The sequence below is a fragment of the Phlebotomus papatasi genome, chromosome 2 (genome assembly GCF_024763615.1).
Source record: "Phlebotomus papatasi isolate M1 chromosome 2, Ppap_2.1, whole genome shotgun sequence".
Lineage (NCBI taxonomy): Eukaryota > Metazoa > Arthropoda > Insecta > Diptera > Psychodidae > Phlebotomus > Phlebotomus papatasi.
In genome coordinates, this window is record NC_077223.1 from 21,271,220 (window position 1) to 21,287,519 (window position 16,300).

General features: G+C 32.8%; 1 protein-coding gene across 1 annotated transcript in view; it reads left to right on the top strand.

Annotated features, from left to right (window-relative positions):
* The window catches only part of LOC129803034 (trace amine-associated receptor 1), a 141,159-nt gene that overhangs the window by 65,319 nt on the left and 59,540 nt on the right, over positions 1-16,300 (top strand). The window contains exon 5 of the mRNA XM_055849348.1: positions 3,969-4,085. Within this exon, the coding sequence (XP_055705323.1) occupies positions 3,969-4,085 (117 nt within the window). The remainder of the gene's footprint in view (positions 1-3,968; positions 4,086-16,300) is intronic.

The window sequence follows — 16,300 nt, forward strand, 5'->3', positions numbered from 1 at the left end:
ATTGCTTTAAAAATACATTTTCATGTAAATGTCAGTGATCAAAAATTAAATTGGATTTTTTTTTCTGAAATGATAAGCCTAAATTAGCTTAAGGTAGGTGTGATTCTTTCGTTGCAAATTTTGTTTGTGAGCAAATTAAAAAAAAATATAATAATAAAACGTAAATTCTATTCATGTGAAACATAAAAAGCTAAGATGTGATTATGGAAGCTGATGTTCTTTACATATAGGTAACCTTGGGATGATTGCAATTAGGGTGATGTCACTACTTCTCGCCAGTGACCCACCTTTCGCCACCTACAATTAACCCTTTAAGGGCTATTGGAACACCGGTGTCTCATAAAGAATATAATTTTTCTTGACTACTTAAAGTTATTTTCTTTCTTATGTTTGTACGTAATTGCAAAGTAGAAGGTTGAAGGAATCTAGGGTATTTTTGCAAGTCTACAGTTATTTGCTATATAGTAAATTTTTAAGTTAAAAAATGGCGAATTTTTAAAATCTCATATTGAACATTGATTTTAATTATTTTTTATACTTACAATTTTTTTTTTAAGCAAAGTCGTTTTAGAACCATAAACTACAATACTCAAACATAATATTTTTCTTTAGAGTGAAAATTATCTGTCATTGGTATCGCCAGAAAAATTACTTAAATTTTTGAGCTATTTTTGTCCCTATCGTTCATATAGGCAAAAAATATACCAAATGAGACTCTCTTGGATTATCGAAGGTTAAATGTAATACGTTTTATAAGTTTTGCTTATCCGTTTATTTTTATTACTGATTTTCGTTTAGCGAGAACTGTCTCGTCGTTAAAGGGTTAAAAATGAAAAAAAAAAACAACGCTGAATATATTTTTTAATAATATTGTTCAAAATAATTGGGTTTAGGCCTTTCCAATTAGGTGGCGAGAAGTGGGAATTTTTGTATTTTTAATAAAAATATATATTTTTTAAGTGGTCTATTATTAAATTATTATAGTTTGAGCCAACATATTTAAGTAACTTTGTCAAATATGAGTAACTTTATAATAAGGGTTTAAAAATTATAATTAAAATAATTGCAGTTTTTCCTAAAAGTGGCGATAAGTGGTTACTCCACCCATTTTCAATTCAAAATACGTGAGATCGTTAAAAATCTTTTGTAGTATGTTAAAATTATAATTCGATTGTGAGTAGAATTTTAGGTGTGCCAAATTTCGGCATATAAGTTGCAAATAAGGACTGAATTGTTGTTTACAAGAGTGTTGTTTATACCCTTGCAAAGTAGTTTACTATCTTTGTTTTCCTTAAGTAAATTCCTAATATTTAAAAATAAATAGAAAATATAGAAATTGCTTTGGATAATATTCCGACCACTTTGAGTGGAATTTAGGCCATTTTGTTTGTGTACACCGTGTGTAAAACAACGGCTAGAAAATTTTAAAACATCATACGGCACGAGTTCAATGCTATTTAATAATTTATATTTATCCCTTAAATCCCTATCATCTTCCGCGTACTTTATCTTGAAGAGTTGATCTTGACACCTCAAATTTACTTGGAGATTCTCATAGCGACTTACCCGTCAGGAACTCTTCCAAAGCCTTTCTCACATCATCTTTTTCATAGAAGCAATGCATTTTTCTTTCTTCCGATACTCTACGACCTAGAAATTGAAAAAAAACTAAAAGCTAGTGATAAGCCTGATCAGTATATTGTAGGTGAGATTCTTCACTGGTGAGTGGGAAATATTTGAAGCTGACCAAAATTTGGCACAGTTCCCCTGTCCATTTCAACTGTACACTCAGTCCCGGCATTAAGTCCTTTGGAATTATGCATGAATTATGAATTTCCATGAATTTGTCAACACTGTTGCCCAAAATTTTCCAGAAGCCGGAATTGACTTAATGGTATTTAAAAAGGACTAATCTGCTCTAGGGTAAGTGTGCCAAATTTCGGCATAGTTGTATGCAAGCGTCAAAGTCTTAAGTTTGAAATGTAATATTTTAAATGCAAATTGATTTTTTTTATTCTTTCTTCTGAAAGAGTATTGCTTGGAACTTTGTAAAGAGTTTACCGTCTTTATTTACTCTAAAATCATTCTTAATACATTTTAAAATAAATAAAAATTTAGACATAGCTTTGGTGTCCATTTTCGGCCACCATTATTCTCATAGTTTCTTGCCCTTCGGGAATTCTTCCAATATCTTTTTCATGTCATCTAGCTTGTCGAAGCTACATTTTTTGTTATTGCTTTGCATTGTATAATCTCTAGAGTACGTAAAATCTAAAAGTTCATGGAAATTCGAGGAACAAAAAAGGTGGCCGAAATTGCAAGCTGGCCGGAATTTGGCACACTTACCCTATAACATATTTAAAAAAGAAAAGAAATACTATATTAACATAAGCAGTTTTCGAGATTAACTAAAAGGATCGTTCTAAAACCAGTTTAATGTGTAGGCTCACTTTCGAATAGTTTAATGCTTAAATCTATGAATATGAGACTAAGCTGAGATGTTTGACCAAATCGGATGATATCAATAGGTGTGATTACGAAGAAACTACCTAAATGTTCGAGCATAATGTTCACTTTTTTGATACAAAGAGTTTATAATTGCTTCATCATCTCTTTATGACTGTAATTTCCAATTTTTCCATCTATTGGCCTATTATATTTCAAAGACTGTAGTTATATTTAAAAATAATAGAAAATATGCGCTACAGTTAAATTTTATAATTAAATATAATATATAATAACTTTTTTTGTACTATATTTTGTAAGGGATTCATATTTAATTTCTGGTGATATATTTAGAGTGTAGAAATGCACAAAGATAAAATTGCACTTCCATAAATTAAATTTTGGTCCATTTCGTCCTCCTTACTCCTTGCCTTCAGTGTGAGAAAGATCTTTCAGGATATCCCTGCATTTCTCTTCACTTTGTCGATGTAAAGAAAATACTTTCCTTTGTCTATCTTTCAGTTGCCTTGAATATTCCATTGTAATTTTAAGTTTCGTTAAGTTCTTTAACGGTTGAATTCCAGTATTCAAAATCTCTTAAAAATATTCTAATGATGTTTATGCGCATATTTATTTTAATTTTGTGTAACGTTGGACATGTTAGAAAATATCATTTTGTAACAAGAAGTTTCCTACGTTAAAATTCATTTTTATTTCTTGACAAGATTTAAACTTTGCTTTGTAGAATTTTTATTGTGTATTATAGTCAAGTGTGCTAATCTGGGCGCTTTTATATCTAGATCGTTTATGACTAACCCAATTAAAATAATATTTTTATTTTTATTTCCGTAATATAGTCACTACAGTAACATAATATAAAACTATTCAACTTTGAGAAAAAGCAAAAATAATATTTTTATCCATTAAATAAGTGAGTGTAATCGATTCATTTCAATCTTGTGCCAGCTGGGTTCTTCACTAAAAATTTTCTAGCAGTAATATTTTCGCTAATGACCACTGGCTGATTGAAAACATTTATTGCTTTTTCCTTGTGAAAAAAGTATTTTAAATCCAAAGGTTTAATTAAAAGTGAATTAGCGAAAAGGCGACCCAGTTAGTGCATGCTGACTTATTTCAGTATTATCATTATTTTATAAATTTTCTTTAATATTTTTGAAAATATTTCTTATATTATGCTTCTGAATGAAACAGTGAATAATTCTATGGATTTAAAAGAAGTAAGAAAGAATTTCATCTGTCCAAAAACAAGCGTTTAAGTAGCACTCTTCGGAAAACGATCCAGTTACCCCACCTTACTATGTAAGATAAATTATCTATACCACTTCTTGCACTACCTTCTAATATTTGCTCGGCAATTTTGCAATTTATATGAAAAGTGGATTGTATTACTACTCTCTCTCATTGAATTTGAGCAATAAAATATGTACACCGAAAAGTTATTGTGTGACGCTAATAAGCGCAATTCTAAAATTCAATTTCTTTAAATTGATTTTTTTTTTCAGGCTCTTCTCCGTGGTGCTCTATCGCAACAGAGCGCTGTTATTCTAGTTTGTATGGCTGTCGATCGGTATCTATGTTCCCTCCATCCTGACCGATATCGTCAGCATTCGAGCAAGAAGGTAAGTTAGCACAATGGCACTTTTTCCCAAATATCTCCATCCCATTGGATTTTGCCTCATAAATCTCCCACAAGCTCTGGAGTCTGGACAATGGAGCTATATTGGAGAAAAGAACGGCGCCCCAGACTAAAAGAGACTTATCCCTCCGATAAGACATTTATCTACAAGTGTCGTGGAGTGTTTTAGGGTATAAGAACAAGACAAGAAAAGTGAAGCCCCTTTTTTCATCTAATATTTTATTATCCATCATGGTTGGTTTATTGCATCCCATGAATGTTATATCATGCTTCAATTTTCTTCTCACCATCACTTTGAGCAATCAATTTATTGCAACATGATAAATATTGACATGGGTTCTCCAACACTGTTGTGTGGGAAAATTTCCAGTGAAAAGTCTTGTTTGCTTCGTGGGAAGTTATCAAATGAAAATCATGGTTACTCTATACACCATTTTATTATCCCATCTACAGACTCGTGCGCTCCTTTTGAACCACAATTCAGAGATCCTTGGCGACTGATATGGATAAGGGAATGGGAATTTTGGGGCTGTTTTGGCTCTATGTGGAATTGATTGTAGAATAAAATCAGTGTAGAAACAACACGTGATTCGAATATGGAATGGATACTTTCGACACTGAACGAAAAATAATTTCATTTGACTTTGAATTTATTCTAAAACGGTTGGAATATAAATCTTGGACTTGCAGCCAAGTCCAACATTTCGATGCTGAGATTATGGAAATTACCTAAACCTCAAAAGATATTCTGTCTTATCAAAATCTCGTTTAATTTATGACACAGAGACTTGCACAGAGAAAGATTCATGCATTGCATAGCTAACCTCTTAAAGTATTTTAATACTTCTTCAAAAATGCTTTCTAAGAATTTATGAATATTTTAATATTTTTTAAACATAGAATCGCATCGAGCAAACACACTTTTCGAATTGAAGCACTGCTATGTTACGTGTAAAGAATCTCACCTACTGTCCTATATAAACTTATTGTGAAAGTAATTGAACAGACTTCTGTTCACTTGGTACGTAATCCCAAGAAATTTTGTGTTTGTGCACAGAGAGCGACAATCAGAACAAGTGACTCCCAACCCACAAATTTAACCCAAATCGAGACAGGAAAAAATTACAGGCTCCACTCAGGCTTGAACTGGGGGACTTTCGCTCTCTAGGCGAATGCTCTACCAACTGAGCTATGGGGGCACTGACTGTGATTTTCTTTGCCACTGATCTCAACCAATTGCCATGTGCACTTCAACTCATTTTCGACTCACTACGAGCCTTGGGAAACGGTATCATGTGTACAATTGAACCAGAAGCCCATGTTCTCCATGGAGAATTATTTTTATTGTAAAAGTGATTGAACTGACTTCTGTTCGCTTAGTACGTAATCCCAAGACTACGTCTACGATATAGAATTCTGGTTCAAAACGAGAGTCGGCACTAAGCCGACTTTAACTATAATTACGTTAAACCCTCTCTCTGCTTAAGCCATAGCTTAGTTTCTGTAATGTACTTTCCGCCTAACAAATTAAGTACTTATTAAGCACTTAATAAATTATGAACTTAATGACTTAATTTTAAGGAGTTGTAGAACAACCAATTGTTTAAAAATTACACTCAGTCCCGGCATTAACTCCTTCGGAATTACGCACCTGGCGGAATTATACACATACAATTATGCAAGTTTGCCTACCATTGGGAGTCAATTTATGAAGCCATTTTTGAAATACGCCTGAATGTATACTATTTTGCGACGCGGGAAATTTGAAAACGTTTTGCTACTTTTTCAGAATAAAACCCTTTTAATTTCTTTTATTAGGGTAAATTTTATAAATATTCTAACCATTTATTGAAGAACTCTGGCCAAAAAGTACTGTTTGTTAATGCATTTCTATTAAACAGTTGTATCTTTTTGTTTGAACTACTTTTACTCCGCGCGAAATTTGTTCTACGGTAGATTTATTCAAAAGAAAGCCCCTGTGGTTATGCAAATTTTCTCGATGCATAATGCCATTTCACGCGTTTTTTTCGGCCCCGAAAATGTGCATAATCCCGCGACTGAGTGTATAAGACAAACGTAATAACTTGTAGCGACTAGCAAAGATAACATTGTACAACTCAGCCTAAACACTAAGTGCTGAATTAAGGATTTTGTTAAAGTCCTTAATTAAGTAGTTTGTATTAAGGATAGAAAAATATTTTCAATAACTATTTAATTAAGGGCTTTTGACTTTGTAAGTTGTTACCGGAGTTACTCAATCACTACTTTCAAGCAAAAAAGCCCTGATAAGTGCTTATTAAGGACTTGTTGTATGCACTTGACTAATGGGTTTATCTAAGAGTACGGGCAATGCCTATAGCACCTTGCACTATTCGGGTTGTGAAATATCGTGATAATTAATTAAAAAAAAAACGCAAAGTTATTTTAAATCTGAATTAGATAGTTTAATTATAATTCTAAAAATACAACATTAGCCGATTCTAAGCCTGAGAACGGTGTAATACCTAGTCTTAGATTTTCTCTCAGTGTCTTTGTACTGTAATATAAGGAAAACCAGAATGATTTCAAGAAAAGATAAATTTCCCAACGACACTGTTTCAATTTACTCTATACCTTAATTTTCACTCTTGTTCTAATTTCAAACGATTGGCCGATAAAATCAAAACCAATGGCTTTCTCAATACTCTCTCAGTGAATTGTTTACCACAAATTAACTTCCCCTGCAGACTATACGAATTCATGGAAATTTTCTTATAGGATTTTCAGACTTGCTTTTTCCCAAGTTCTCCTGCCCAAAGTGATTTATGACTTGTTTATTTGACTCTAAATGTGTCAGAAATAACTTATGGATTTATGCCTTGAGAATTGTCCACCATATTAATATGATATTCTTTCGAGTTTATGAATTTCCACAGACAAGTATTTTGAATTATTAGAAATCAATTGATGGTAGTTACTTCAAAATTTTTTTAATCAATCAATGAACATGGTGTTGATTTTAGAAAATTTGCTTAATTTCTAATAATGTGGTATTAGTTATAGTATGTATTTCATTTTAATTTGCGATAGATATATGTAAATATTTTGTTTATAGAATCAAATGTCTTTGGTTCTATAACATTTTGAACCTTTACTGCTTGAATTCTACCGATAGAATAGCATACATTATCCCTCGGTTTTTTACCTCCCGAAAACATTTTTAACACGTATTCGCGAAAAGCACGATTTTTGAGAAATAATGTCGCGCTATTTGTGTGGCTGTCCATCTGATCCGTCTGATCAGTCTAGCTGCCATCAGAGCTACAGACCAAACGGTTAGAGATAGTGACTTTGAATCTACCATAAACCCTTATTCCCTTAAGTCAACCCAAGGACCATTAATATGAACTTCATTTATATTTGAGATATCTCGAGAACGCGTCATGCGATTTTTTCGTTTTTAGATTTATATGTTGATTAGCCGGATATTTCAATCCTCAGTCGCTAGAAATCGTATTTCTCAACCAAAGAATTCGTTGGAACGGTATTGGAAGTTCTGACAACTGCCGTCTGACACAGGGTAAGGGGGGCTAGCGTTGAGCCATTAATTAACGCCCAGCTTTAGGCACTATTTTAGCCCTCATAGGCAAGATCCGAGTGGTAGGCACAAATTAAGGACTGAATCTTGCCACTTACATTAATGGCGGTGGAATGAAACTGTCAATTGCACATCCTGATTTCACCTTCGAATGTTATACAAATGATAGGAGCTATAAAGATAGGGATGTGTTTTATTTAACCAGGATAAACGATTTAACACTTTCGAAAAGCAAAAATTATTCTGAAAAAAAATTTCTCCTAAAAAGTTCCCCCGAAAGAAAATAAAAACAAGTATTTCAAGGTTGGAAATTTGTTTAGTTACCACGACACTTTTCTCTACACGAAACGCACCCACGCACATTTATTATTAATTAAAAAAAAACACTAAAAACACTGAGAATCTTTGTGATAATTTTAAAAACAAATGAAATGTTTTGGAAAATATTCTATCTTGTCACTAACAGCCGAGCAACACGGCCGGCAACATAATTTTCGTAGTTCCGTTCTTCACCACCATGAACGCAAAACAGTGTCCTTCACGTATATTTGGTAAGGGGTATTTTGTATGGGAGCTTCTTAAAAGTAAGGTATGAAAGATAGGGGTTAATTGAGGCTATAATCCACGCTTACTTGGTCAGACGGGCTAATAAAGTGGTTTCAACTGATAATAAATCGGTTATGAACTCATTATGAGCCGATAACCAATTTTTGTCTGAAAATCAATACTATTACTATCTATTAAGCTATTTTGGGCGATGATTTATGAATTGATTTAAATCGGGTATGAATTGGTAAACATTGATCGTTGCGAAAGAACTACAGTGCCCGCTCTCTAATCCGGATCGCCGTAATCCGGACGAGTTATCGACGATTACCTTCAAAATCATTTTGAGGTTATGTATGCATGTGTGTTCAGCAATGAGAATGAATTATCCTGTGAAGTTTTTGTTCAATAAATGAAGTATAATAGCATAGAATTCTCTAATTTTGTCCTTTTAAACTTCTTTAAAACTTTTATTCTAATTCTCGGAAAAAAACCTTGTATTATATTTTCAAGACGTTGAACAAATTCAAAAAATCCATCCGAATTACGAAGCGGACATCTGTCAAATTGTCTCCCAATCATCCGGATTACGAAGCGGGCACTGTACTGACAAGACTACTGATGTATGACATCTAAATCACGAGTTTGAGCATTCGGTAAAGTATGGCACGCTTACCACCACTCCTATCGAACAAATGAAATTGATTTTTAGATATTTTACAAGTGCTATTATTTAATCAAAAATTTCTAAAATTTGTTCAAAAACAATTTAACAACTGAACATAATAATGATTGAATGACGTTAAATTTAATAATGAGATACCTATAAAATTTGAGCTTTTCCAATCTCAAAAATGGGATTGAATGGGTAACTCAAAATGGTATTGGCAACTTGATCATGAATTATAAATTGTGAATTATATAAAATAATTAACAATTCTTTATCATATCAATATTAATTTACTCTAAATTTCCATATTTCAAAGCTTTTCTATAGTAATAATGCTAAATGGATATCCGATTTCCAATCCCCAGAGTGGTACATACTTCCTTTCATTTATTATAAAAGGTCCAACAACATACTACATCGGGAAGGATGCAATGGAAAATTCAATATGAATGCAGAAAATATGATGAAAACAAACAATAAATCAATTTTGTGTGACACAAGAGTAAATGTTGCTCATGCAGATATTCTTTTGTACCTCTTCAAATTAAATTATTCCTCCTAACCAAACCACCTCCGTCTTTACCTTTTTCCTTGCACCGTTCTGCAAGAGTTGTCGAGCCCTATGTAACGATCAATAACAACCATTTGTTTAAAAAAGAGCGCCAAAGGCATAAGACTTCGCAGAATGCTTGAATTTCATAAACTGTAATATTCTACAAAATTTCAGATTGTCCACACCATTTTGTGATTTTTTAAAATACGACTGCCACCATATTACTATTATATCAACCTTATTGTAAAACTGCCAAAATATCTGAAAAAAAAATTATAACCATTTCGAACTTGTTGAGTTTTGTAACCTTTCGGAGAAATCATACCTTGGTGAAATTAATTAGGAAATATGTTTTTCAAAGGTACCGGTGTGAATTGCCTTAACCAAAATTCCGAAAGCCAAAATTCCGAATGTACCAAAACTCCGAAAGTTAAAATCCCCTAAGCCGGAATCCCGAATTTTTACTTTCGGAAATGCACCCACGTTTGCTGGACGCAAGATATTCTTTTGTTTATGGTTTGAGAAATTATTCAAAAAATCAACCTCTGTATGATTTCGACTCTTTTTGGATTTTGACAGTTCGAGATTTTGATTTTTGGGATTTTTAGCGTTTGGAACTTTGCCATTTTCGGGATTTCGGCGTTCAGGATTTTATTTTCCAAGATTTCGACTGCCACCGATTTTATTAATATGTTTAAATTTTGACCTTGGAAAACCTGAAGTTAATCCATTAAAATCGTTTTCAAGACCACCTAAACATGATTAAATTGGGGAAATATGGAGGTATTGAAAAATCAAGAGGTTTGCTCTTTCTCTTTGTAGAGTTCGAGCAATAATATATGGCATCTTTTCTATTAAATTTTGTGATAGCGTCAGTCAATGCAATTTCTTGACATTCCTTTTACATGAAGAGTCAGGTGGAAAATGTTTCTACAAAATCTATATTCAATCACGTATAAGATATTTTCATGATGATTTTCAACAATGTTAAAATTTTATTTTTACAAAAACCTCTTATTGAATTATTGGATTTTTTTTTTATTTATCATAATTTAATTTGAATTTTAATGTAGGAAAATTTTGTTAAATATAATATTTATAAGGTATTATGCAATTTACTACAAAAAAAACTAATTTACGTGTTTCTTCATAGTTTTGAATTTATACATAATTTAGAATAAATATATAAAAAACAGAATTATTATAATTTTGCTTCAAAAATAACACCAGGATCACTATAATTTATTAGCCATCTATTTAAATTTAGTTCTGTAGCTCTAAGCAATTTATTAAAATTAAACTTACTGCTAATTTTGTCCTGTGACATTATAGCGACAGCTTAGTAGAGAGAAAGAGTTTCTAACCGAATTTACAACACATTTCTTAAATTAAATTTTAAAACATTTTCTTTTTTTTTGTTATAATTTTTCCAGTAGTAATAAAGATATTGTGGCACGTGGCCCTTACAGCTCAGTGTTTAGTGCACTAGTATAGATAACCAGGAGGGGAATTCTGTAACGCTCTGGCAATGCCATACATATGACAAATTGGGTTCGCATCTTATGAGAGCTTTTTCGAAAATGCGATTCTGTAGCCGTGACATTGCCAGGAGGCTTTTCTACTCGTATGCCTTGGAGACTAAATACTTATCGTCGCGTCGGGGCAAAAGTTGAAATAAAAAAAAATCTATGAACCTTTTGAAAATGTGTATAATAACTATTAAATTCCTGAAAAAGGATCTCAAAAGGTACAGACTGAAAATCCTTTTGTGTGCTTTTCATCAGTCATTTATACCTAAAGAGGTTCTGTAGTTATGCACTTGAATTAGAAAAGAAGAATAATTTTATTGTTTTGTATTGTAGACATGGGTGGTTGCAGTGAAATAAATTGGCAGAGCACTAACCCAATGTATTCGATTTATTTTCTGCAAAACCATTTTTCCACTTTGATTCACTTCGATTAATTTTCATACTTCTGGGAATTTGTTGCATTTTTTCGAAAATCAGTTGCACTAGTAAAAAAGGTTCTTTTGAACCTTTTTTTCACTATCTATTGCATATTGAGTTTGTTGACACGAGTTGACACAATTTTTATTATTATTTTGGGGGTATCTTGAAAAAAAACCATTGATAATTTAAGAGACTTCTGCTTTAAGAAACTTTTGACTGTGATTAGGTAAAACTGTCTAAATTTTTTCTGTGTTAGTTCAATCCATCGGCATCGTCATGTTCCTAAAGACTGCAACCACATTTCAATAATATCCATCAATAAAATATTGAATGAACAAAAGGAAGAAATGCATTTATGGGCTTCTGGTTATATGAGAAAATTGATAGAAAGCTTACCAATAGATCAACAAGTGCATAACATAATAAAATTTATTTATCTTACCTTGTTCAAAGTGTTTTCCTCCGTTTAACTTCAGTAAAACATTATTTCTGGTTGTGCCTAATTTTTTTTTTACTGCTCGAACTCATTATTTAGCTAGATTTTATTATATATTTTTTCGTAGGGTGGAGTCATCACCATGGACGTTGTACACTTATGGACAACGTGCACAAATTTTAATGTACCTAAAACATATTTCGAAAAATTGTGATTAACAATTTTGTGATTTTTCGAATGTATTTTTGGTACGAATTTAAGATTTTTGCAAGCAGTCCATAAGTGATGACCCCACCAAATGTAATGTTGTAAAGTCTCAAACGCATTCAAATTGCTCTTCTGTTGCACTATGTCCCTTTATGATTTTCATCCAAAAGGCTTTCAGATAAAAGAGATAGTCGATTTAGTAATTGATTTACCTCAGAGAGTCTGAGCAGAAGAAGTTTGTGGTTAAAACAATGAAAGGATATAGGATATTTAATGAAATCCATGTTATTGAGATTTTACCATATGTTGAATCTGTGCTTGAAGCCCAAATCTACTATTGATCGAAAATTTCATTCTCTTTTAGCTCCATGTTAACTTAATGAACAAATTTCTCTCGGAGGGCTGGAACTTTCATCTTATCACTTTGTCATGTCTCTTCTCGTTACATTCTACAATTTATCATGCTAGATGTTGCTTCATTGGCTTTGCTGTCGGATGAGCACATTTCTAAGAGAAAAATATCTTACAAAGTGTCTTCCTTGTTTTTTTTTTTTTTTTTTTTTGTTAACATGAAATATGAAAAATGTATCAAAAAGTTGTTTGGGAGATCAATGGTTCTAGGGGTGGATTTTTTTTGAAGAATGATCTCAATTTAACTCATTAGTTAATTTTTATCATTTTACTGTTCGAACTCGAAGAGAGTGCAGTAAATCTGCTTTTTTGCAACTTGTCACAGACCTGGAGCCTCGAAAAATATCGACTACCTGTCTAGTGACTTCCGTTTTTCGTTTTATTTATTGATTGGTATCATTGGTATAATTGGTAAAACTATTTTTCAGATACTTTTGGATAAAGTAAACTTTACTAGTAACTTACTGATAAAAGGAAATATGACACAATTAGTATTACTGCGGTTTGTGTTCATTTTAGTTATTTCTTAAGAATACTATTTCACTTTTATTTGAAATCACTTTCATTTTTGAATGCTGCAAAAATAGGTTTTATTTGGAATTTATGTCTAATTTGGAACTTTGAGATTTCCTAATAATTTTAGATGGCAAAAAGAAAAAACAATAAAGTAGTACTTACACTGATGAGTGAGAGAAATCCGAAAAAGTTAAAATAACATTCCGAAAATGTTTATTTTACCTTGCAGTATTGATCCGAAATCGGTGTAAATATTATGCTTTTTAAGTGTATTATGAGTTAAAGTTATCCTTTTTAATGTTAATTTTACACTTCGAAAGGTGTAAAATTAGCATTAAAAATGTTGATATATTTTTACACTAAAAAAGTGTTAAAGTTATGAGGAAAAAAAATAATCGAACCCCCGTTTTTTTCTCAGTGTACGAATGTAAAGTTTTGTAGTTCTTCCTGTTTTTCTTTTCCTCTTTGACCATTTCCAAATTACCCTATTTTACCCTACTGGCTGAAAATAAATAATTTACATCTTTTAGTATTTAAAATATTTATCTTCAAAGTAAATCTGTTATTGTAATCACAGAAAATATCTTTTATTATTCATTTTCTTTGGTAAGAACAAAAAAAACTTTTAATAAAGAGTATTTCTGTTAAAAAAAAATGTTGGAGATTAAACATATTTTGTGAAAATTATTAAATTTAGATTTATTAAATAGATCAAATATGCAGCTGCACAATTTTGTGTTCTTCCTAGACATTTAAGGGAGATAATGTAATCCCAAGGGCACTTAATGGGTCAAGTGGTAGAGTACTCGCTCTATGATGCAAGTGTCCCGGGTTCGAATCCCCTTTAGGTCACCAGGTATTAGGTGAGATTCTTAACAATCTCACCTACTATAATCCTAACAAAATTTCATGTCCTCCGATCGCGCTCAAACTTGGCCAAAATGTGTTTCGCCACTTCCTGATCACGAATATATGGGGGGCTAAGTTACGTTCCCGGCCGGCCGGCCGGCCGTCCGGCCGTCCGGCCGCTCTTTGGAGCTTAATAGCTCCTAAACTAAAAAAGATATCGACTTGCGGTTTTCGGCAAAGGTTATATATCGCATGAAAATTGCAACTTGGTGCATTGACCCCCCACCCCCCACCCCTCCTTCCGCCATTTTGAAGACCCCCCTTTTTTTGTTTTCTCAATAGCTCCGCCCCTATGGCATCGATCGGGCTTAAATTTTAGTATGTTATAGCTGGGCCTTAGAGCTTTCCATCAATACCAAACTTAAGGTCCCCCGACCCCCCTGACCCGAGCTATAAGGGTCCAAAAAAAATTTCTTAAAATGGCCATAACTCCGGTTCTAATTGTCAGAATTTAAAAAATGAGGGCTTTTTGGAAAGCTCTCGTGAAATGCCACTTCCCCTTCTAACATCGCAAGTTCATAAAACCACCGCTAGGGGCGCTATTATTAAAAAGAAAATTTTTAAATATTAAAAGTTAAATAACTCAAAAATTCCTTATGCAATCGGGCTGAAATTTTAGTATGTTGTAGCCGTTGATTATACCTATCAAACAAAAAAAACCTTAAGTCGATCCATAACCCCTGACCCGAGCTATAAGGGGTCAAAGTTCGAACATTGACCGGCCTCTATCTCCGGTTCTAATTAACATATCGACATAAATTTTACCTTTTTGGTTTCGTCTCGATGAGCACTTTCAGATGGAAGTTCAAAAAGTCACCACAGGTGGCGCTGTGATAGCGTCAAAATTCATCGAAATTCAAAGACATTTTTCTCAAAAACGGCATTGTGCAAGTTAATGAAATTTTAGTATGTTGTAGTCCAGTCTAGGACGTTTCCAAAATGGTGCGTATGCGCGCTGTGGTTTCAATAGAACCGGAGATATGAGGGGTCAAAGTTCACGAAATTTAAAAAATCATATCTCCGGTTCTATGTGACGGATTTTGATGAGTGAGGGCTTAAACGAAAGATCTCACCAAATGCTACAACTTTCTAGAATATTTGAACTTCTTGGGACCAACACCAGGGGCGCCACAGTCGAAAAACCAATTTCAATATCACATAACCTCAATTATCTCGACTGTCGCTGAACCGATTTTGATGATTACTTCGACATAATTGTAGAGGACATTTGTCTCTACATTTCGTCCATACATCATTTTCCGCTCAGACTGAGCTATCACTCCGATTTTGCCGTTTAAGTGTGAAAAAATTGATTTTTCCCATAATAACGCTTTGAAATCACTCAGATGCCAATTTGACTGCCTCTACTCCACCAAGACACCTAAAATAGGGTTTTAAATGGAAAGTCCCACAAAATACAACAATTCTTTGATATAGTTGAAGTTCAACAAATGACTACTTGGGGCACTCTGGATGAAAAAACGAGTTAAGAAACAAAAAAACCTCGATTATCTTGGCTTCTGAGTAATCGATGAGATCATGTTCTATGGGAAAATTATAGAGAACATTCTGGTCTACATTTCACCCATATAAGACTTTTCTGTCAGTTCATCCAAATCCTTGATATTTTGGTTTAAATACAAAATTTGTATAATTTCACGAATTTGATTCAAGATAACTGAATGGCGTCTCCCAACATCAGCTCCAAATCGAATTTGCATGCACTCCGAGTTAGCTCACGTTAAGAATCTCACCTACATAAGCCGGTTAGGATTATCTGTCCCTTTTATTATTTATTTAATGTAATCCCAACACTGAGTGAGAGAAATCCGAAAAATTTTTTTACCCTGCAGTATTGATCCGAAATCGGTGTAAATATTATGCTTTTTAGGTGTATTAGGGGTTAAAGTTACCCTTTTTCATGTAAATTTTACCCTTAAAAAGGTGTAAAATTAACATTAAAAAATGTTGATATATTTTTACACCTAAAAAGTGTTAAAGTTATGAGGAAAAAAAGTTAAACGTACCACCGGTTTTTTCTCAGTGAAGTAGTAAAGTGTAGTCAGAACAACGATATTTTAACCATATTTACTTGCAGAGGAAGCAGTTTTTTCTTAATATATTTTTGTAGGGTTTTCTAAGCAAGGCGTTATAGAACCAACATTCTTATAATTGACTAATAACGATCTTACGTCTGTCACTGAGAATATTAAAATAGTAAAGTGGTGCACTTTTTAGGAGCATAGAACATCTACAAGAATTTCAATATAAAATTCTCATTAAACCTTTTTAAGGTGAGTTAAAAGACTTATCAAAAGACTTGGTTCTATAAAGCAGCTATTTTGCTTCTTGGGTGAGGATGCCATTACGCCACTATACCAATATCTTGGACCAGTATCACATGATTAACTTCGTAAGTCATGC